The sequence below is a fragment of the Canis lupus genome, chromosome 3 (assembly GCF_003254725.2).
Source record: "Canis lupus dingo isolate Sandy chromosome 3, ASM325472v2, whole genome shotgun sequence".
In the NCBI taxonomy this organism is placed as follows: Eukaryota; Metazoa; Chordata; class Mammalia; order Carnivora; family Canidae; genus Canis; species Canis lupus.
In genome coordinates, this window is record NC_064245.1 from 31,918,924 (window position 1) to 31,943,433 (window position 24,510).

General features: G+C 38.9%; 1 protein-coding gene across 6 annotated transcripts in view; it reads left to right on the forward strand.

Moving 5' to 3' along the window:
- Positions 1 to 24,510, forward strand: part of HERC2 (HECT and RLD domain containing E3 ubiquitin protein ligase 2) — a 241,470-nt gene that overhangs the window by 47,142 nt on the left and 169,818 nt on the right. For all 6 annotated transcript variants that reach the window (XM_025437755.3, XM_025437758.3, XM_025437759.3 and 3 more), the window contains 10 exons: positions 4,422 to 4,641; positions 8,907 to 9,007; positions 9,502 to 9,658; positions 11,417 to 11,527; positions 12,677 to 12,848; positions 14,701 to 14,874; positions 17,380 to 17,568; positions 18,165 to 18,316; positions 20,973 to 21,130; positions 21,220 to 21,333. In XM_025437755.3, coding sequence (XP_025293540.1) covers positions 4,422 to 4,641; positions 8,907 to 9,007; positions 9,502 to 9,658; positions 11,417 to 11,527; positions 12,677 to 12,848; positions 14,701 to 14,874; positions 17,380 to 17,568; positions 18,165 to 18,316; positions 20,973 to 21,130; positions 21,220 to 21,333 — 1,548 coding nt within the window. The remainder of the gene's footprint in view (positions 1 to 4,421; positions 4,642 to 8,906; positions 9,008 to 9,501; positions 9,659 to 11,416; positions 11,528 to 12,676; positions 12,849 to 14,700; positions 14,875 to 17,379; positions 17,569 to 18,164; positions 18,317 to 20,972; positions 21,131 to 21,219; positions 21,334 to 24,510) is intronic.

Consider the following 24,510-nt stretch of genomic DNA (forward strand, 5'->3'; position numbering starts at 1 on the left):
AATGCTTTTTCTGAATCTATTGAAGTATCATATAATTTTTATTTTTCATTTTGTTAATGTATATTACATTGATTGATTTGTGGATGTTGAACTGTTTTTGCATCGCTGGGAATAAATCTCACTTGATCATGGTGTAGCATCCTTTTAATGTATTGATGAACTCAGTTTACTAATATTTTGCTGAGGATTTTGGTGTGTATGTTAATTAGGGAAATTGGCCTGTAACTCTTTTTTTTTTTCTTTCTGCTATCCTTATCTGGCTTTGGTATCAGTAATTCTGGTCTCATAAAATCAGTAGGAAGTGTTCTCTCCTCCCCAGGTTTTTGGAGAAGGGTTGGTATTAATTCTTGTTTGAATGTTTGGAAAATTCACCAGTGGAGCCATCTGTTTCTGGATTTTTTTTGTTTGTGTTGTTTATTACTGATTACATCTTTTCATATTTTCTATTTCTCATTCAGTTGTAGAAAGTTGTATATTTCTAGGAATTTGTCAGTTTCTTCTGGATTGTGAGTTTGTTGGTGTATAATTGTTCCTAGTAGTTTCTGACGATCTTTTGTATTTCTGTAGTATCAGTTGTAACACCTCTTGGTGACTTTAGCTACAGGTTTGTCAGTTTTATCTTTTCAAAAACCATTCTTGTTTTCTATTGTCTTTTTATTATTTATTTCATTATTCTCTGATCTTTGTTTTTTCCTTCCTTCTACTAACTTTATCCTTCATTTGTTCTTCTTTTTGTAGTTTCTTGAAGCGTAAAGTTAGATTATTTGAGTTGTATCATGTTTATTGATGTAGGCATTTATTGTCATGACCTTCCCTTTTAGAACTGCTTTTGCTGTATCCTGTAAGTTTTGGTATGCTATATATATATTTTTTTTCATTTGTCCAAGGTGTTTTCTGATTTCTCTTGACTTCTTGGTTGACCCCTTGGTGCCAAGTAGCATGTTGTTTAATCTTCACATATTTGTGAATTTTTCAGTTTTCTTGTAATTGATTTCTAGTTTCATACTATTGCAGTTGAAAAAGTTGCTTGATGTGATTTCAGTCTTATATTTATTGAGGCTTTTCTGGTGGTCTAATATATGATCTCTCCTGGAGAATTTCCATGTTGACATGAGAAGAATGTGTTTTCTGTTGTTTTTGATGTGTGTATATATATATATATGTGTATATATATATATATATCTATATATCTATATCTGTTAAGTCCATCTGGTCTGATGTGTAGTTTAAGGCAGTATTTCCTTATTGATTTTATGCCTGGTTGATTTATCCACTGATGAAAGTAGAATATTAAAGTACCTTGCTGTTACTGTACTGATGTCTTTTTCTCTCTTTAGGTTTGTTGGTATGTGCTTTATGTATTTATTTGTTCCTTTGTTGGGTATGTAAATATTTATAAATGTTATACCTTCTGTTGGGTGGACTTTTTAATCATTTTTTATCATTATGTAATGCTTTTCATTTTCTTTGGTTCTTATACAGTCTTTATTTTAAGTCTGTTTTGTCTGCTACAAGTATAGCTACACCCACTTTGCTTTGGTTGTCATTTGCACAGAATATCTTTTTTCATCCCTTTACTTTCAGTCTGTTTGTGTCCTTCCATCTGAAAGTGAATCTCTTGTAGGCAGCTTATAGATGGATCTTGTTTTTTTTTTTTTTTTTTAATCCATTTAGCCATTCCATGTCTTTTAGAGAATTTTCTATGTATGTATACTAATTATTGATAGGTATGTGCTTATTGCCATTTTATTAATATTTTTTCTGGCTGATTTGTAGTTCCTTTCTTCTCCTTGCTTTCCTCCTTTGTGGTTTGATGGCTTTCTTTATTGTTATGCTTAGATTTCTTTACCATTATCTTTTGTGTATCTGCTATAGGTTTTTATTTTATGGTTAGCCTGAGGCTTACACATTCATAACAGTCTTTACCATTATCTTTTGTGTATCTGCTATAGGTTTTTATTTTATGGTTAGCCTGAGGCTTACACATTCATAACAGTCTAAGTTGATAACAGCTTAAGTTTGAAAGTATTCTAAAGTTCTAAATTTTTACTCTCTCCCCCATGCTTTATGTTTTGATGTCATAGTTTACATCTTTTTATCTTGTGTATCTCTTAACTATTATACTTGTACTTACTTTTACTAATTTTGTCTTTTGACCTTTATGGTAGGTTTATAAGTGATTAATCACTTACCTTTACTGTATATTTATCTTTCTTTTTCTTTTTTTTTGAGATTTTATTTATTTATTAATGAGAGACACAGAGATAGAGGCAGAGGCATAGGCCGAGGAGAAGCAAGCTCCTCCCAGGGAGCCTGGATATTGAACTCGATCCTGGACCCCAGGATCACGCCCTGAGCCAAAGGCAGATGCCCAACCACTGAGCCCACCCAGTCCCTATATTTTTCTTTCTAATGAGATTTATACTTTCATATGTTTTTTTTTTTTTATTACTAATTAATTCCTTTTCTTTTCCAGGAAAAGGGCTCTTGTCCAGGCCTTCTTGATGGACTGCCACAAAACTGGCAGTTGGTGTTTATCTTTGTTTGCCCTTCAAAGGTTGGGGATTAGCAGCTTTATAGATAAGGGCAGTCCTGATGGTAAACCTACTGCATTTGTACCAGAACAGTGCAGTTTTTCTAGCCTTGCCTGCCTTAAGTCCTAGTGCTCACTTCTCCTCCTTAGTAATAACTGCTGTTTGTGGCATTTTTTCCCCCCCAGAATAGGACACTTTCATTTGTATTAAAAACCTGTGCAGGCACGTATTCATTTTCCTCAGTGACTTTCTGAATGGCATTTTGAGACTTTGTCTACTTCCTCTTGATTGACAAGCTGCTTTTCCTGTTGACATTTTTTAAGCCAGACCTCTTTCTGAAATTATCAGACCATCTTATTGGCATTAAATTCTCCAACTTTTGATCTTCACCTACACTTTGCTTTAGGTTGTCATTGGAAAATGGCTTTGCTTTTTCTTGAATCACATTAGAGTCTCTATAGGTATTCCTTTCTTATAGCAATCCTTCACCTGCATAAAATCGGCATTTTCAATACCACATAAAAAGGTATTTCACAGAAAGTACAGTGTTTTTGTGTCTGCTGGTGTAGCTGCTGTGTCAGTTTCATGAATTTCCTCTTTTTTTTTTTTAACATCGGTTTTTACACTGGATTCATTTATCTTGAAATGACAGTCACAGCTGTAGACCTCAGTCTATGGTATTTATCAAACAGTTCAACCTTTTCTTATAATGTCAAGATTTTTCTCTGCTTCTTGGGAGCACTTCCAGCATCATGAGTGACACTCTGTAGGAGTCCCATAGTTTTATTCAAGGTTTATGATATTGCACTAAACACAGTGAAAAGATATATGAGAACTACTAGAGATCATTTTTTACTGCAGTCTGCAGTTTACTAGACAGGTGCTCATGTGGAGATGGTTAGCATCTCCTGGTGTTGTAAGCCGATATTTGCAATCCTGGAGCTCACTACAAAAACAACAGGAGTGGTTATGAAATTGTTATAGTAGTATGTTACATTAAGTATGTACTGTGGTTAATTTTATGTTCTTGTGATTTAATACTATATCTTTAGATTTGTTTACATTTCTTTCAATCTTGTAGGGACTGTAAGTATTTGTCATAAGTATTGATAAATTTTAACTTTATAATAGATTTATGTATATTTTGTGGTAGCAAATGATAAAATAGACTAGTAGTTACATGTATTTTGTGCATTCATGACATACCTAACTTCTTAATTTTTTTTTATATTTTTAGGTTTTGTGATTTGTCTGTGAGTTTTTTCAAATTGTTGCAGATCTCCAAAAAAATTGCCAATATATTGAAAAAAATGTGTGTATAAGTGGACCTGTATAGTTTAAAACTGTGTTGTTAAAGGTTCAGTGTAATTATTTTATCTTCCTCTGAAATATTCCAGTAAATGTATTACTTTTCATGAGTCATGTGTGCTAGGCAATTTTATTGAAACATTTTTATTTTGAGTTTGGTTATATAACATGAATATAATGGGTAGAGTTTTTCTCTGTGTGTAGGAAATATGCTGCTGATAAGTATTGACTTTATAATTTTGTGTTAAAACCTTTAATAGTGCTTTAGAGAGGCAACATACCATGGTGGCTAACAGTGGTCTGTCTCATGTACTGTAATCCTCTGGGTCACCTTGAGTAAATTCTCTGTGCCTCAGTTTCCTGGTCCTTAAAATACATGTACAATATTATCTCTTGATGGGGTAATATCGTGTGAGACTATGAGAATTACCTTGTATGTGTAAGGTGCTTAAAACCATTTTTGGCCCATATTAAGTACTCAAGTGTTAGATACTATTGCTATTATCCATTTTATTAACATTGTTCCAAACTATATGGAAGATACTGAGAGGTCGAGTATTTTCTTCTCTTGTTTTCTAGATGTGAATGAATTGAAAGAATGTCTGTCTGTGTTGGTTAAAGAACAGCAAACTCTGACCATCCAGTCAGCCACTACTACCCTTTCAGCCCTGAGACTCAAGCAGAGGCTGGTTATTTTGGAACGGTATTTCATTGCCTTGAATAGAACTGTTTTCCAGGAGAATGTCAAAGTTAAGTGGAAAAGCAGCAGTGTTTCTTTGCCTCCTGTGGACAAAAAAAGGTAATAATATAATGAAGAAGGAATCCTGATACCAGCTAAATATAAAATGCAGGTTGTTTTGTTAAGGCAAGTTTAAGTTTGACTTGCAATATACTTAGGATATTTTATTTTATTTTAAAGATTTATTTATTTATGATAGAGACAGACAGAGAGAGAGAGAGAGAGAGGCAGAGACACAGGAGGAGGGAGAAGCAGGCTCCATGCCGGGAACCCGACGTGGGACTCGATCCCGGGACTCCAGGATCGCGCCCTGGGCCAAAGGCAGGCGCCAAACCGCTGAGCCACCCAGGGATCCCCCAGGACATTTTATTCTTGCTTTCCTTTTTCATAGTTTCATATAGTCTGGAGAATGGCTTTGCCCATTTGCTCAGAGTAACAAACTGTGCTTCATAATCTGTGCCATTATTTTAAAACCCTTTTCTGTCGGTAAAGAAACTGTGGAAGCCAGCGAAAGTGGAGACAAACATGTCTAGATTTTTGAAAATGGAGTCTGAACATTAGCATTCTTTTTGTCTTGTTTTATTTTGCTACTGGGTAGGGTAGAGTAGTCAGATCATGATATTTAGTGAGTAGCTAGTTTAGATGTTTATTTTTTTCTTCCTAATGTGATTTTCTAATTCTTTTATTGTAAGAGATGCTTTCAGGCATATAGTTTTTTAATATATTGGTATACATTGGCAGATTTTCTGAGACATTAACTAGAATGCTTAAGGCTTTATATAAAGTTTTGTTTTTCCAAATTGTGGCTGTCTACCACAGTTTTGTTCTCAGAAGGCTTGACTAAGATATTTCTAGGTATAACCCATATTTTATGTAGCAAAAAGAATTGGTTTTATTTAATTGTAATACTGACTTTTATTCCCTGTGGAGCACATGAAATGTACAGGGGCAGAAAGAAGCAGTGGGCAAAAAACAAAAACAAAACCAAAAACAAAAACACCTTATTATCTTGCTACATGGAACAATAAGTGATAAATGAAGCATTTCTCATGTTTTGTTTTTCTTTTTAAATCTAGTTGAAATCAGATTACATGTTCTATATTTGATAGTTTTAAGATAAACCAAGTGACAGAGGATTCCTACACATGTGATGATAGCCAGCAGCACGGTTCTTTCTTTCCTTCTTGTCTGGAAAGTGAGTGGTCCTTTGTGGTGATCACTGATCAGAGAAGGGTTCTGCCTATGGAGGTGGTAGGTTTTAAGACTCTTTAAGCACTTTTATGTGTTTGTTAAATGAGACTGAATTTTCTAAGATGCAGAAGTGACTGAGACCCCAACTGATTTTTCTCTGTGCTTTTTATTTGTGGTGACATAAGTGTTGATGGATTAATTGAAATCTACCTTTCACTAGGTCAAGCAAATTCCTAAAATTAAAAAAATATGTATTTTGAGATGATTGTGGGTTCATATGGAGTTGCAAGAAATAGTACAGATTCCTTATACCCTTCACCTGGATGTGAGGGCGATCTGGCTGTGACATCTGTCACCCCATTGATCGCCAGGGTTGATTCGGCTGATCTGGCTGGCTAGGCGGGTGTCCCCTTCCTCCCTCACCGCTCCATGTGCATCCCTCCCGAAGCTGCACGCTCGGTCGAAGAGGACGACCGTCCCCGATAGAGGAGGACCGTTCTTCGGTCAAGGGTATATGAGTAGCTGCACTCCCCTGCTAGAACCTCCAAACAAGCTCTCAAGGTCCTTATACCCTTCACGTACTTTCCTCCAGTGGTAGCCACTTACAAAACTATAGTTTACTGTCACATTGAGGATATTGACTCTGATCCAGATGACTTCTCTCACTCAGATTTCCTCAGTTTTACATGTTCTCAACTCGTGTGTGTGTATGCATACCTGTTTGTGTACAGGCACATACGCGTGCCTTTCCATGTGATTTTATCACAGGTGTGGATTTCTGTTACCAGTGCCACAGAGTACAGGACAAGGAGCCTTTTTATAATGACACTCACTTCCTTTCCCTTGCCCTCTTCTGTCTCCTTGGGTAGCCCCTAGTCTGTTCTTGATGTCTGTTCTGTAACCTTGGCTTATATCAGTCAGTGTTATCTCCTTGAGATTTTTCCAAGTAGTTGGCATGTATCATCATTACATAGTAGATTTCTATGACATGGTTGAATTTCATTTTGTTTATTCATCTATTGAAGGACACTCAGTTACTTAACAATTTTGAGCATTATGAATAAAGCTGCTATGAATATTTGTGGGCAGGTTTTTGTGCGAACCTAAGTTTTATTTTTTGGAATAAATGCGCTGGAGTTCAGTTCTTATGTCTTATGTTTAGGTTTGTAGAACACTGCCATGCTCTTTCTAGAATGGCTGTACAATTTTACAGTCTTATCAGCTATGTATGAGTGGTTTAGTTTTTTCCACATTCTTGTCAGCATTTGGTGTTATTACATCTTTGTTTTAGCTATTCTGTTAGTGATATGGTCTACATTTTTATAGATTTCTTTTCCTCATTTCTCAACTTACTGGTTAGTGGTGGGTTTTACCTTTTTTTTGGAACTAGCAATAGGCTGGATGGTTGACTGGTATGGATGGGCATGGATCCAAACTATTTGTGTGTTAGTGTTTCTTGAGTATTTGTATAACAGAGAGTGACTTACACTGTACAGATTTAGGACTGTTGGGCTCTTTCTCCAGGGCCAAGGTTATGATTGCCTGAGGGGAGCCCCAGTTTCATGCTTCTCCTGAAGCAGTTTTCTGGTGAGGGCTCCTCGTACCTCATCTGAATAGATTCAGCATATGTGTTGCTATTTTAAAGATCATTATATTTCTTATTCAGAAATAAAGTGTAAGTTTCCTTATTCCTGTCTCATAGGCACTCAGTTCCTTCATTAGAGGCAGTTATTAATTAAGGTTTTTTTTTGTGTGTGTATCTTCTCATGAACTCCCCTCCTAAAGCTCAAGATTCATAGATGTGTGCATACTAGCTGCCTCTGTGGGGTCCCCACGTTCTTCCCTGCTAATTTTATTTGACGTCTCTATGGATGATCATTCCATATCATTACCCATTTTTTTAAATTTATTTTTTATTGGTGTTCAATTTACCAACATACAGAATAACCCCCAGTGCCCGTCACCCATTCACTCCCACCCCCCGCCCTCCTCCCCTTCTACCACCCCTAGTTCATTTCCCAGAGTTAGCAGTCTTTACGTTCTGTCTCCCTTTCTGATATTTCCCACACATTTCTTCTCCCTTCCCTTATATTCCCTTTCACTATTATTTATATTCCCCAAATGAATGAGAACATATAATGTTTGTCCTTCTCCGATTGACTTACTTCACTCAACTATCATTACCCATTTAAAAAAAATTTATTTATTCTTGAGAGACATAGAGATATAGGCAGAGGGAGAAACAGGCTTCCCACAGGGAACCCCAGGATCATGCCCTGAACCAAAGGCAGATGCTCAACCGCTGAGCCCCCCAGGTGTCCCTCATTACCCATTTTTAATAGCATTTCCCCCGATTGTAAAAGCAAATTTAGTAAGTTTGAAGGATACTGTATATAGTAGAAATATTCAGCTGTGTAAAGTTGAAAATAAAAGTACTTGCTAAGCATGATTAAGTTTATATTGTATACTTTTTGTATTGTAGTTTGTTTTTTAGAATGATTTTTATTATATGCCGTTTGTATAACTTTTTAAAAACATGCATATCTTGTTAACTTTATAAATATAAATGGTAAAAACTTAAAGGATTCATGAGAATGATAGGCACTAAAATCAGGAAAGGTTAAGCTCAGCAGGATAGGGGCAAAAGAGAATAGGAGACATACATGGATTTCTATTCCTCGTCATCACATAGACCTAAAAGAGTCCAAAGTATAGATTCCATAGCCCTGGGTGCAGTCTCAGGCATTTGTCATATTCTTTGTGTGTTCCTCAATCACCTTACCTGCCTTTTCTTTACTACATGCCATTTAATCTCCCCATTTATGTATTTATGTCTATTTTCTGCTTACCCTGTGTTTCTCTCTAATAATATCAGCTCTCAGATTATTTTGTGAATATTTTTGCAATTCACTTAAAATTCTAAATGTTTTCTTAAAGTAAAAATTTCCATTACAAAGGACATTTGATAAGTTTTTAAATATGAAACTAAAAGTCACACAGTGTCTTCCTGCTGTCTAAAGAAATCCATTGATCACATTTTCATATAAATCCTTCCATATTATTTATCTTATTTTAGTATTTGCACATTACTCTGACTGACCAGTTATTACAACTCCCATATGTGTTGTCCACAGTTCCCGGCCCACAGGCAAAGGAGTGGAAGGACTTGCAAGAGTTGGATCCCGAGCAGCTCTCTCCTTTGCCTTTGCCTTCTTACGCAGGGCCTGGCGGTCAGGTATGTAGGCCTAGAGTGTTCTGCTACCCCAACACATCAGGAGACTTGGGTGGTCTTCTCAGTTCTGCCACCACATGCTCTTGGCCTGATCCCATATGCTCTCTGTGCCTCATTTTTTTTGTTTATGGAATGAGGGGCTTAAGTTTGATTTTTCAGGTCTGTTCTTTAAAAAAAAAAGAAAAAGAAAAAGCACATATGTGTGTACATCCCAGGTGAACCACTGCAGTGCATCAATGCTGATTTATTTTCTAGGAGAACAAGAAGTTAGAATTGCTCATGGGCGAGTTGAACTGACTTTGGGGCACTTGTATTAAGTTTTAATCTCTTGAGTTCTTAGAGTATCTTGTTGAGAGAAAAGTGAGGGATTGAAAATGTGACAGTGGCATCCTCTCACATGGAGGAATAGGAGGCCTCTCTGGGAAAGTGGGGAGGGCTTTACTTGTCAGTGCTGCTTAAGGAGTGGGTGGCCTTCTCTGATACACGTGTGTGCCCAGGGGAGGATGCAGATCTCTGCAGCGAGCTGTTGCAGGAGTCCCTGGATGCCTTGAGAGCTCTGCCTGAGGCCTCACTCTTCGATGAAAGCACCGTGTCCTCTGTGTGGCTGGAGGTGGTAGAGAGAGCAACCAGGTTCTTGAGATCCGTCGTGACAGGGTGAGTTCTTTCTTTTCACATCTTACTGCGTGAATGATCCTAACATGCTTCAAAGTCTCATCTCACTGGCTTCTCTTTAGAACAGGTTTGTGCTGTTTCCAGCTCACCCTTAGCTCTGTGATTCTAGATCTTACTTTTTAGGTTTTCAAATATTTGCTTTTGATTCTCTGATTAGACCCAGGATTAGACCCATATCATATTGAATCAGGTGGAAAATGAAAGATGTTTTTGTAATGTGTTTTTTCAGATATTTTATGATTTGGGAATTAGTCATTCATAAAATGTTTGAGCACCTATTGTGTGCTTCTTGGTGAGAATGTGAATGCTGTCATTCTGAGTGATGGGTGTTGTTTTAATAGACAATGTAGGACTAAATAACCACCCAAGATCAAAATGTTTAAACCTGCATCTGTTCATTTTAGTGTAAAAATTTTTTGAACGTGAATCATTTTTCTGTAAGGAAAGTCATGAACTTTGGTCTTAGGTGCTATATGTTTTTGTTAACCGTTTTTAAATTTATTTTTATTTTTAAAATATATAAATTTATTCATGCAAGAGGCAGAGAAAGAGAGAGGCAGAGGGAGAAGCAGGTTCCATGCAGGTAACCTCACGTGGGACTTGATCCCGGGTCTCCGGGATCACGCCCTGGGCTGAAGGTGGCGCTAAACCGCTGAGCCACCCAGGCTGCCTCTGTTTTTAAATTTAAAGAAAAATGTATATAGTCAATATATAATTCGGCAGCAAAGGCATAATTAGAGCAAAAGTGAGTCTTTCCCATTCCTTTTGCCTAAGGTCACTGCTGTGTCCTTTCGGTATTCAGGGAGGGACACCCGAGGTCTCTATGCCAACAGGCTATGAGTTCCCCTCCCTAGCGTGCTGATGAAGGCATTGCAGCAAGATTTAGGGCCGTGGGCCCTGAAGTAGGCTTGGAATTTGATCCTTGAACCCTGTGGGGATTAGAGGTGCTATCCCCCACACAGTTTAAAATCCGTATAGCATACTGTGAACTGGAAGCCTTACCGGTAACACAGACGGTGGATTAACAAATATTTTATGTTATTATCTGTATTGTATACTGTATTCTTATTATAATATCTAATCTTTTCTTAAACTTTTTGGTGTTTCTAGGCTACATAGTTCATCTGTGAGTTTTTTCAAATTATTGAAAATTTCCCCAAATTTTTCAATATATATATATTGAAAAAAATCTGTATAAATAAACCTGTGCAATTCAAACTTGTTGTTCAAGGGTCAACTGTAGTTTCAAAAATTCAACTGTAATGGTGATATCAGAAGGTCCTCTCTTCCCCATCTTGGGTTAAGAAGACTTGTTATTTATCATTGGGGAAAAGTTGAAATATTTCTTTGATCAGAGAAAAATACACATAGACATTTTGCTTGTGTTTGCCAGGTGGTTTTAGAAGTTGATTTTTCTACATTTACATAGAGGGATGTTAATATTCTAATAGCCATACATGTCATTGAAAGTGGAAACATCTAAACATTTTTCTACCCATGATTTGAATAATGATAAAAAGAATTTTATGCTATGGATGCTGGAATGTTTTCTAATGTAGTCATCTTATAGTATCTGAATTAATCCGTTCAATAATGTTTACAAATTAATTGTATACTTTAAAATCTCGGATTAAATTTGAGTATTAAGTCTCAGAAACTTGATTCTAAATATTAAAAATAAAAATGCTGTTTTTAAGATCACATGTTACTTTGTTCTTGGGTCTACTGTTGTCAATTCAGGGATGTTCATGGAACACCTGGTACCAAAGGGCCTGGAAGCATCCCTCTGCAGGACCAGCACCTGGCCCTGGCCATCCTGTTAGAGCTGGCTGTGCAGAGAGGCACGCTGAGGTAAGGAGAGTCACAGGCTGGGAGTATTTCAGGGAAATGTCTCTGTATCTGAACATTTGTTTCATTTTATGGTTATTTCATTGAATCATTTGTGATTGTAGAAAATGTGTGGTGTTCTGTAATCAAAGAACCACTTCCTAGGACTTTCTCTTCTGTCTAACCTGGGTACACTTATGTTTTCTTCACTTTTTTATGTTCAATTTTCTAGTAATGTAGGAGTTGTTTTGTTTTGTTTTGTTTTGTTTTGTCCTTTGAATTTTCCTCAGATGATCTTTATTCCATCAGTTAAGATCCTAGAAGTTCCCTTTAGAAAGTGCTGTTTGAGGGATACCTTGGTACCTTAGTAGGCTAAGCGTCTGACTCTTGATTTCTTTTCTTTTCTTTTTTTCTTTTTTAAAGATTTTATTTATTTATTCATGAGAGATATATATATAGAGAGAAGCAGAGACACAGCCAGAGGGAGAAGCAGGTTCCAGGCAGGGAGCCTGACGTGAGACTTGATCCTGGGACTCCAGGATCATGCTCTGCACCAAAGGCAGGTGCTAAACCACTGAGCCACCCAGGGATCCCCTCTTTTCTTTTCTTTTCTTTTTTTTTTTTTTTTAAGATTTTATTTATTTATTCATGAGAGAGAGAGAGAGAGAGAGAGAGGGGCAGAGACACAGGCAGAGGGAGAAGCAGGCTCCATGAAGGGAGCCTGATGTGGGACTCGATCCTGGGACTCCAGGATCACACCCTGGGCCGAAGGCTGGTGCTAAACTGCTGAGCCACCCTGTCTCTTGATTTCGATTTAGCTCTTGACCTCAAGGTTGTGAGTATAAGCCCTGTATTGGGCTCCATTCTAGATGTGGAGCCTACTTAAAAAAAAAATTGTACTGTTTGAGTTTCTTTTTCTTTTTTTTTTAAATACTGTTTGAGTTTCTTAACTGGTTTTATATTTCTTATCCTCAGAAGGATATCTTTGCTAAAATCTTGGTATTGATTCACTGATTTTACTGCCAGGAATTATTTTTTTGGTATTATTTTAGTGGTATCCTTTCAAATCTAAAGTATTTCTACTTTATTTAGCTGTTTGCTTTTATTTTTGACAGACCATGGTGATAAAAACTAATCTGTTTTGCTAGAGAATAAAGATATTTTCTCTTTCAGCCAAATGTTGTCTGCCATCCTGTTGTTGCTGCAACTGTGGGACAGTGGGACACAGGAAACTGACAATGAGCGGTCTGCCCAGGGCACCAGTGCCCCCCTTCTCCCTTTGCTGCAAAGATTCCAGAGCATCATCTGCAGTAAAGATGCCCCTCATATAGAGGGTGACACTCATGTAAGTATCATAACAAGATTTTGCATTTAAGTAGCTACCTTGATTCAGTTTTTCTAAAAGAGTTATTTAGCCTTTTATAAACAAGATGGGAGTGCACATCTGTGGCAATAGTTGTCTCTAGGGGAAGGGTGTGTATTTGGTGATTACAGCAGTGAGTCAGGTGTGGAACAGGTATGGGCTATCATGGGGTGAGTTTCAGTTGCTGTGGTAGAGTATCACACAAGCACGTGACCTCTGTGTGTGTTCTGGATTGTGTGTACCTAGTAGGAAGAATGTATTTCTTGACATGTATCAGCTTGAACTTTTAGAGAGATTCCTCTGCTGCTTTTTTTTCTTCCTGCTGAACTGGAGCCTTGAGCCCTTCACGTTCGTGGGTTTAGTGCTTGTGTATTTCTAGCGGCCTGGAAACTTGGTTTGGCTGTGTTTTGGCTGTGATGGGGAGTGAGTTTAAGATGCTGAGGAAGATGTAAAGAAGTCATGCTTATCTCCGTGAAGGAGTTAGTTAGAAGGCATGAAAATGGGTAAAAATTCGGACAATATTTCAGGAACAAAGTGTGAGAGTCAAGCAGGTCCTTTTGGGCACTTGCAGTGATAATGTGGGGAGGTAGCACAAGGAGTTGAGGCTTAGCTTGTGTGGGATAGAGTGTGTGTTTAGTTCAGAGGGACCTGCTTTACCATGAGGTTGCTTAGTGGTTTATGTTTATTTGTTTTGACCCAGCTTGGAGAAGTCAGGTAAGTCTTCCTCTTTCATGCTCTTCCATATACCATTTATGGAGAAGACCTCAGATCAGTGAATGCCAGCTGGATTGCAGCACAGAACTAAGTCTGACATACACACATTTTTAAATAAGATTTATTTATTTATGACAGAGAATGTGTGTGTGAGTGCGTGAGTGCGGGGAGAGGGGGTGGGGAGGGAGAGGAGAAATGACAGAGAAAGAGAGAGACAGACAGACAGGCAGACACTCAGTCCACTGAAAGCAGAGCCCAACTTGGGGTTTGATCTCACAGCCCTGAGATCATGACCTGAGCTGAAATCAAGATTCAGAAGCTTAACTGATTGAGCTACCCAGGTGTCCTTGATCTGCATACTCTTAAACACATACTAGAAAAAGAGCGTTGAAAATAGTGGCTTACTTTTTGTTGGCCCTTCCTATGTGCGGGGCATTGTGTGGAGCATGCCACCTAAGTCATCACTGTGTTTAGTCCTAGAACAGTAAGGCTGGTCACAGAGAAGGGCCTGCCTATGTCCTGGGTCTGAACTCTGGGACTGCTGCTTTTTAGAGACACACGTTTGATCTTAGAGGTCTTTTCTACAAAGGTCATCATTCCATTATAAAGTTAATTTTTCTATCACTTGGCAGTCTTTAATGGGAATAAGGCTACTCTGCTTTTAGAAGAATTATATTTGTTACTTAATGTGCGAGTAACATTAGGTTACTCCAGGGTGGGTGGCATTTAGGTTAAAATAAGTGGTTTTGGTTTGCAAAACCAGGTTAAGGTGCAGTGCTGTGTTCCTAGGAAGCTTGCTTTGTATTCTGAGGGCTCTTGGAGGGTTGAGCCTACAAAGTGTCTGGGCCATGTCATTGACCTGAGTGGAGTATGCACATGGGTAATAGATGTGCAAAATGTGCAGGCACTGCTGTGTGTAGTGTTTTATAGCAAATGTGTAAATATGTAGATGTGTAGTGTCACTGCATCAATAACACTTCTCATTTGATGACCAAAAGGAGTAGATTTACAGATAATGCCTAACTGTTGAGTACCAAAATATAAAGAATGGTTAAGGGCTAATTGTGTTACTTTAATTTTTCCACCATTCTCAAGAAGCCTGTTTACTTTTCTTCTGTAGCTTTTGTCTGGTCCTCTGAGCCCCAATGAGAGTTTCCTGAGGTACCTTACTCTTCCACAAGACAATGAGCTCGCCATTGACTTAAGACAAACTGCAGTTGTTGTCATGGCCCATTTAGACCGCCTGGCTACTCCCTGTATGCCACCTCTGTGTAGCTCACCAACATCTCATAAGGTACGTGTGATAGCAGTGTTTCTTCTTTGTATGTTGTATAGATAGTAGCACTCTTAGATTCTCACTCTGTGCTGATATGGAGACTCAGTTTCTCTGGTGTTGGGGGTAGAGCTGGCTTATAGCTTTTTAAATCTTGTATATGGTTTAAGGTGTTGTCAATGATCAGAATGAGTGATGAGCAAGCTGAGGTGCACAGGGATTTAGGATCCAATCCATTGTCCCAGTTCTAGAATCAGGAGATGTGTCCCCAGAGAGCTCTCCTTTATACAAACAACTGCATGCCATTCTGCCTTCCTCACAGAGGTTCCAGTGCCTTTTTTGTAAAGTAGGGGCTCAGACCATGAACTGTCTTGATGCTGCTAAGAGCAGTGATAACACTAGTCCACATGTATGAAGAGCCTACCATGCAGGCCCCTTGAGGACTTCCCACATGTAGTTGCATCTGATCATCACAATGATCAGGGGGATGGGATGGGATGGCAGTGGATTTTTCCAGGGTCACACAAGAATTTGGATTTGTATCCAGGTTTTCCTAACTTTTAAATTTATCATGATGTATATTTTAATTTCATTTTATAGTCATAGTCATTTGTTTCTTTTCCAACTAAGTATATTCACATGGTTCAAAAATCAAAATTAAGTGCAAAGACGCTGTTACTTCCTCCTTCCTGTCCTCTTATCTACTGGTTTTACACCTGCTGCTTTTTACTTTTCTAGTCTCTCACATATCCTTTTAGCATTCTCTGGAATAAATGTTATTGGTAGCATGTCATAGCTTGTTCTTTTCACTACACAGTATATACTGAGGAGCTTGCTCTATTAGTAAACAGAACTTTTTTTATTTTAAAGCAACTCAGTATTCCATGTTTGCATCTATCATGATTTTTGTTTGCATGTAAACTGCTTTACTTTCTCTTGCTGCTTTTAAAATTCTCTCTCTTTTGACTCTCTTATTTGCTTTGTGTCTTGATGCCAGACCTCTTTGGGTTGGTTTGGTTGGGGGCTGGCTCTCTGTGGCTCCCAGATCTGGATTTTTCTTTCCTTCCCCATATTCAGGAAGTTTTAAGCTATTATCTCTTCAGTCTTCTGCCCTCTTTTCTCTCTCTTCTTCTGGGATCCCTATCATGTGACCATTATGCTTGACAGTGTTGCGGAGTTCCTTGGGGTCTGTTCTCATTTTGCGTATTTTTTCCCCTCTCATTTGCTCAGCTTGATTACTTTCCATTACTTTGTCCTTCAGGTTGTTGATCTGTTCTTCTCCCTCCTCTTTTTTGCTATTTATTCCTGATGGTGTATTTTTAATTTCATTTAATGAGTTTATTATCTCTAATTGGTTCTTTCTTAGGTCTTCTATCTCTTTGTGGAGGGTCTCATGGAGGTCCTGCACTTCTTTCTCAATTCTATCAAGTATCTTTATGAGCATTACTTTATATTTGCTATCAGACATATTACTTATCTCCATTTTGTTTAGGTGATTTTGTTCTGCTCTTTCATTTGGGACATGTTCCTCTGACTCATTTTGTCTAAGCTGTGTCTTTTCCTATGTGTTAGGAAAGTTAGCTATGTTTCCTGCACTTGAGAGTAATAGCTTTATGAAGAAGGGGTCCTGTAGGGCCCCACAGTGCAATGTCTCCTTTTCACCAGAAAATTGTGCTTCAGGATGTCTCCTATATGTGTTGCTACGGGAGTATCCTACTGTTGTGGCTGAACTCTGTTTGCTTCAGTCCAGTTTGTGATGGTTCTCTGCCTATTGTTCAGAGTCTGGTGCCTGTGGTGTTAGTGGGCCAGTCCAGGGATGCCTTGGGCTCAAGTCGAGCCAGACCAGGTAGCACCAAACTTGTACGTACTTGCCCTGTTTTGGTCCCTGAGAAACTTTTATTGGTGGATGGGGGCTGTAGTCAGACTAACTGCCTGCCTCTAGCCCATTGCTGGGGTCGCGGTCAGACTGGTGTGTGGTTATCTTCCCCTCTCCCTGGAGCAGGACTCACTTTGGAGTGGTGTTGGCCCTTGTCTGGGCTGCTTGCACACTGCCAGGCTTTGCTTTGATGGGATCTTTAATGGGATCTTGTCCAGAGCTTATCCAAGGGGATGGATCTGCTTTGCTCTGGCCTCTTGTTTATGTCTGTCTGCAGAAAGTCTCTTCTGCCAGTCTTTGGGCTGCTTTCTGGGTTATTTATACCCATGGTGTTCTCTAGGTGGCCACACTGTACAAGGTGAGCCCTGGGTCTTCCTACCCTGCCATCTTCCTCTTTATATTTCTCTTTAGTGGTTTCTATTAAAATGAAATGCTGTGGAAGAATTAATTACCTGTTCAGTTACTTCATCTTACCTGTTAACTAAGGTAATATGGGATGTTATGAGTTATTTTGATATTTCTTTACATGCTTTGTTTTTATCCTATGGTATTTCAGTGTTAATCATAGCATAAATTTTTCTTTCTTTGACTAAGAAGAAAATATTCTTGCTACCATAAAGAAAATGTTTACTTATGTTGTTATCTTACAGGGATCATTGCAAGAGGTCATAGGATGGGGGTTAATAGGATGGAAATACTACGCTAATGTGATTGGTCCAATTCAGTGTGAAGGACTTGCCAACCTGGGGGTCACGCAGATCGCCTGTGCAGAGAAGCGCTTCTTGATCTTATCGAGGAATGGCCGCGTGTACACGCAGGCCTACAATAGTGACACACTGGTGGGTGTTCCTGGGCCCAGATTGCTTGCCTTTGTGGACACTTTTCTACTATAGGTGCTGCAGAGTTCTAGTCTTTAAGACATTGGGTTTCTGAAGATTTAGAAACACTTGTTCATTGTTTTATTATTTTTATTTAATAATCTTAATAATCATTGTCAAGATTTGGGGGCAGAATTTCTTAGTTGTTAATATTGGGAACTCCTTACAGTAACACTTATTATTGCCTGTCATGATTCCATTTGTATACTAGTTTTCCACGTGTAAACTCAGTCAACTATGGGGGGAGTTAGTAACAGATGAGAGATTTTGGCCTCATGGGGATAGAGCATGTTCCTGTTAAAGGAAGGTGCTTTTCACCTTGACTTGTGAATTTCCGTTATGTGGAGTTGGCCTAGTCATGTCACATTACTTGGAGGCTGCCTACTCCTCTGTTGGTAATGGGCAGGTCATCTGGACAATTGGATGGCAGCCTCATGTTCTTTCAGTTCGAGGAGGGTTTGTTAAAATGAGATGCATCAGTGAGAAGAGTCATGTTGTTTTCGTTTTCATTGTCCTAGGATTGCTTACTAATTTTTTTCCTGTTTGTACTGTTCTAGGCTCCACAGCTGGTCCAGGGTCTTGCCTCCAGAAACATTGTAAAGATTGCTGCCCATTCTGATGGTCACCACTACCTGGCTCTGGCGGCCACGGGAGAGGTGTACTCCTGGGGTTGCGGGGATGGTGGACGACTGGGCCATGGGGACACTGTGTATGTATGGCCCTTTCTTGTAATTGACATGTTCTCTCTTTGAGTTGCTCTATCCAGAATAGGTGGAAAAGAAAAGTGTGGCTGGGTTGTTTTCCATTTGCTCTGACATGTAGGGCTAGGATGGAGAAGGCTGTCAAGATATGTCAGCCCCTGAGTGACACTATGGGAGTTCTGCCCACATCACAGAGGGTGACATCAGTTGGCCTTCATGTTCTTCTCTCCCATATTCAAAATTTCCAGCTTTGGTACTCCTGTTTTAACTATACATACCAATACCCCACATGGTGGAGTTTCCTAAAGCAAATCCCACATTACTTGTTTCTTTTTTTTTTTTTTTTTAATTTTTTATTTATTTATGATAGTCACACACAGAGAGAGAGAGAGGCAGAGACATAGGCAGAGGGAGAAGCAGGCTCCATGCAGGGAGCCTGATGTGGGATTCGATCCCGGGTCTCCAGGATCGCGCCCTGGGCCAAAGGCAGGCGCTAAACCGCTGCGCCACCCGGGGATCCCTACTTGTTTCTTTATTCAGAAATACTTCAACATGTCTCTATCAGATAAGATCCTACTTTCCTTAAGCCATTCCATTTTCATAGGTACAAAACTCAATAGTTTCTTTTTTTTTTTTTAAAGATTGTATTTATCCATGAGAGACACAGAGAGAGAAGCAGAGACCTAGACAGAGGGAGAAGCAAGCTTCCCTGCGGGGAGCCCGATGCAGGACTCGATCCCAGGACCCTGGGATCACAAACTAAGCCAAAGGCAGATGCTCAACCACTGAGCCACCCAGATAACCCTCTGTAGTTTCTTACTGTCCTATTTTGTAGAAGCTTTTGATTACTGTGAGAGACTAGGAGTGAAACAAAATGGTGGGTTTGTAAAAATGGAGAATTCCCACAGCTGCCACAGAGTGGTGGGAACCCTTTTATATGTTTCGGGTTTGAGTGGGGAGCTTGATGGAGAAAAACTTAGGCTTTAGGTTAAAATTGAAGATGCAACTCCACTTCAAGTGGGTTAGAAGTATGAACAGCTGAGTTGAGAGGTGTCTGGCCTATTCTTACTGTGGTGGGATGGAGGTGGGCCCCCCTAGGTAGAATCTCAAATTGTCAAAAAAGCTGAGCAATGTCTGTTAGGTGTTAGCATTCAGCAGAAATATCCTAAACTTGACAATGTTGTAAGGGATTCAGACAAATGTGGTAAAGTGATTGTTAGAAACAAAGGAATGCTAATTATGGAATTTAGAATTTTTTTTTTTTTTAAGAATGAGTGTTATTCTCAGACTAGAAAGGGGTGAGATGGATGAGGCACCTAGGACTTGATAGATGGAGATATAGGCTGGAGACATTAGTTTTTGGCTTCCTTTATGTCATTTGTAATTTGTACTAAATTACAAAGCACAATTTTTAAATTAAATAGTACTCAGTTGAGATTAAGTGCTAGATGCTAGATTAAGTAACTTGTCCATTGCTTGAGTTGAGGGAAGGGAAAAAAAATCAGTAGAGATGTTAGGAGTTGGAGGGAAACTTTGGGAGGTTGAAACTTGAGCTGAACAGGAAGGAGAGGGCAGCCCCAGTGGCGCAGTTTAGCACTGCCTGCAGCCCGGGGTGTGATCCTGGAGACCCGGGATCGAGTCCCATGTTGGGCTCTTTGCATGGAGCCTGCTTTTCCCTCTGCCTGTGTCTCAGCCTCTCTCTGTGTGTGTCTCTCCTGAATAAATAAATAAAATCTGTTTTTTTTTTAAAAAAAGAACAGGAAGGAGAAGTGGTATGAGAGTAGGTTTGTTCAGCTCTCCTTGTGCCTGTGTATGCCCCTTCTTCTGTGTGCGTTTATTCACAAAGTAGTAAACCATGTCTTTGGAGAGGATAGACTTGAGTGTTGTCAATCATATTCTGGATTATAAGCATAGGGCATTTTACTAGTTTTGAAATGAAGAGCCAACTACTAAGACTTCTACCTCATTAGTCCATACTTCCTCTTTTCATTTGTAAAATACAGATTGAATGTGATTAGTAAACCTTGCTCCTTCATTCTTTCCTCATTTATTTAACAAATGTATACATTTTAACCATCTGTATGAGGTTTACAAATCCATTAGTTTTAAGTTTGATGAGTTTCAGTAAATGTGTGCACATGGGGGAACTGCCACAACTGAGACAAAGAACATTTCTGATGCCCCTGCTACTTTGGACCCCTTTGCAATCATCCCCTACTCCCTACCTCCAGTTTCTGATCTGGCCTCTGTCACAAGTGGTATTTTATCTCTGGCTCTTTGACGTATCAGGATCCCTGAGCTTCAGCCAAGTTGTTGGGCCTGTCAGTAGGTGCTTTGTGCCTGTTGCTGAGTGGTCTGTCTATGGATGGGTCACTGTTTTGCACCACTGTAAACAAAGCTGCTCTAGACTTGATTTTACAAGTCTTTAACAAACCTGTTCTGATATTCCTGCTGCATACCATGTTTGGCATTGGGTGCTCAATTAACAAACAGTCATGGAAGTGTTGGGTGTTCGAATTCTATGTTCCTTAGTTACTTCATAAGGCACCTGAAAGGCCAAACTGTTCTGACACTCTGCCAGGTAATTCAGATAGTTTTTTCTTTGCTATCACTAATAGGATCTGTATAAAAGGACATTTACATTTGTTTCCTTTCTCTCCACAGGCCTTTGGAAGAGCCTAAGGTGATATCTGCTTTCTCTGGAAAGCAGGCTGGGAAGCATGTGGTGCACATCGCATGTGGAAGCACATATAGTGCGGCCATCACTGCCGAAGGGGAGCTGTACACTTGGGGCCGAGGGAACTACGGCCGACTAGGCCATGGTACATTTGCTCTGAGCCAGCTTGACCATGCAGTGGGAGGTTATTTCTTTTGAGGGACTTAAAATAACAATTGTCCTATCTGTTTGAAGGCTCCAGTGAAGATGAGGCCATCCCGATGCTGGTAGCTGGGCTTAAAGGATTGAAGGTCATTGATGTGGCATGTGGGAGCGGGGACGCTCAAACCCTGGCTGTGACAGAGAATGGTACGCAGTGCTCATGCTGCCCTGGGCAGGTTCTTAGGATGAGGAGTGCCGCTTTCCTAAAAGGAGTGAGCTTTGAAGAATAGTGGACCTCATATGGCTGCCCCTTTGTCCATCTTTAAGTGGTGTGCATCTCAGTGTCTTAACTCAGAGGTTAAGAAGTTATATGACTTTTAATTTCTGTTGCCCAGAGTCAGAGAGCTAGTTAGCTGCTATATCCTTCCTATTTGGGCATTTTATGATAAAAAATGAGAGTTACAGTGGAATAATTGACATTCTGAATTGTTTCTAGTTATTATTATTATATTTCCTAATTTCAACTACCTTTGATTCCCTGTAGTAAATCCTGCTTAGTCTATGTGGATTCTAGTATGATGCTACAATGTTGACTTATTTTTAATTTTACTTTTGTATTTGTGTTCATTACTGAGATTATACTCATTTTGCTTTTCCTTTGAGGATACATTTAGTGGGTTTGATGGTTAGAATCATAGTAATTTGGGGGGGCTATTTTTATTTTTATTTTTATTTTGACTTTTTAAAAAATTTAAATTCAATTAATTAACATGTATTATTAGTTTCAGAGGTAGAGGTCAGTGATTCATCTTATGTAATACTCAGTGCTCATTACATCATATGCCGTCTTTAATGCCCATCATCCAGTTATCCTATCTCCCCCAGCCTCCTCACCTACAGCAGCCCTGAGTTTCCTATGATTAAGGGTCTTTTAGGGTTTGTTTCCCTCTCTGGTTTCATCTTGTTGTATTTCTTCCTCTCTTCCGCTATGATCCTCTGTTTCTTAATTTGTTTCTTAATTTCCACATATGAGTGATCATATGATAATTATCTTTTTTGATAGACTTATTTTGCTTAGCATAATACCCTTTAGTACCATCCACATCATTGCAAATGGCAAGATTTCGTGTTTTTGATGGCTGACTAGTATACCATTGTATATGTATATACCACACCTTCTTTATCCATTTATCTGTGGATGGACATCTGGGGTCTTTCTATAGTTTGGCTGTTGTGGACGTTGATGCTATAATTATTGGGTTGCAGGTACCCTTTGTATCACACTATATTTGTATCTTTGGGTTAAATACCCAGGTTGTAGGGTAGCTCTATTTTCAACTTTTTGAGGAACCGCCATACTGTTTTCCACAGTGGTGGTACCTTGTTTGCATTTCCACCAACAATGTAAGAGGGTTCCCCTTTCTCTGCATTCTCACCAACATCTGTGGTTACTTGACTTGTTAATTTTAGCCATTCTGACTGGTGTGAGGTGGTATCTCATTGTGGTTTTGATCTGTGTTTCCCTGATGCCAAGTGATGTTAAGTGTTTTTTTTTTTTCTTATGTCTTTTGGCCACGTGTATGTCTTCTTTGGAGAAATGTCTGTTGAGGTCATCTGACCATTTCTTGACTGGATTTCTGTTTTTTGGATGTTGAGGTTGGTAAGTTCTTTATAGATTTTGGATACTAGCCCTTTATCTGTTAAGACATTTGCAGATATTTTCTCCCATTCTGTAGGTTGACTTTTAGTTTTGTTGACTGTTTCCTATGCTGTGCAGAAGCTTTTTATCCTGATGAAGTCCCAATAGTTCATTTTTGCTTTTGTTTCCCTTGCCTTTAGAGACCTGTCTTGAAAGAAATTGCTGTGGCCAAGGTAGAAGAGGGTTGCTGCCTGTGTTCTCCTCTAGGAGATAGATGATATCTCACATTTACGTCTTTCATCCATTTTGAGTCTATTTTTGTGTATGGTGTGAGGAAATGGTCCAGTTTCATTCTCCTGCCTGTAGCTGTCCAATTTTCCCAACACTATTTGTTGAAGACATTGTCTTTTTTCCATTGGATATTCTTTTCCTGCTTTGTTGAAGATGAGTTGACCATAGAGTTGAGGGTCCATTTCTGGGTTCTCTATGCTATTCCATTGATCTGTGTGTCTCTTTTTGTGCCAGTACCACACTGTCTTCACGATTATGGCAATGCAATAGAACTTGAAGTTTGGAATTGTGATGCCCCCAGATTTGGTTTTCTTTTTCAACAGTCCTCTGGCTGTTTGAGGTCTTTTCTGGTTCTATACAAATTTTAGGGTTATTTGTTCCAGCTCTGTGAAAAAAGTTGATGGTATTTTCTTTAGGGATTGAATTGAATGTGTAGATTGCTCTGGGTAGCATAGACATTCTAACCATGAGCATGGAATGTTTTTTCTATTTCTTTATGTGTTCCTCATTTCTTTCATGAGTTTTCTGTAGTTTCCTGAGTAAAGATCCTTTACCTCTTTGGTTAGACTTATTCCTAGGTATCTTACGGTTTTTGTTGGAATTGTAAATGTGATTGATTCCTTAATCTCTCTTTCTTTGGTCTCATTGTTAGTGTATAGAAATGCAGCTTGACTCTGTGGATTGATTTTATATCCTGCCATTATGCTGAATTCATGTATCAGTTCTAGCAATTTTTAGGTGGAGTCTTTCTGGTCTTCTGCATTCAGTGTCATGCCATTGTGAAGAACGAGAATTTGACTTCTTTGATGATTTGGAGGCTTTTTATTTCTTTTTGTTGTATGATTGTGGTGGCTAGGGCTTCCAGTACTATGTTGAAAAAGAGTGGAGAGAGTGAATATCCCTGTCGTGTTCCTGACCTTAGGGGAAAAGCTCTCAGTGTTTCCCTGTTGAGGATGATATTTAGTGTGGGTTTTTCATATATGGCTTTTATGAGTTGAAGTATGTTCCCTCTATCCCTACACTGCAGAGAGTTTTTATCATGGAAGGATGCTGTATTTTGTCAAATGCTTTTTCTGCATCTGTTGAGAGGATCATATGGTTCTTGTCTTTTTTTTATTGATGTAACATGTTGATTGATTTGCAGCTGTTGAACCACTGTTGCAGCTCAGGAATAAATCCCACTTTGTACTGGTGAATAATACTTTTGATGTACTGTTGGATCTTATTGGCTAGTACCTTGATGAGAATTTTTATATCCATGTTCATTAAGGATATTGATCTGTAATTCTCCTTTTTGGTGTGGGGTCTTTGTCTGGTTTTGGGATCAAGGTAATGCTATTCTCACAGAAAGTGTTTGGAAGTTCTGTTCTTTCTAACAGCTTCAGAAGTGTAGATATTTTATTTTTATTTTTATTTATTTATGATAGTCACAGAGAGAGAGAGAGAGAGAGAGG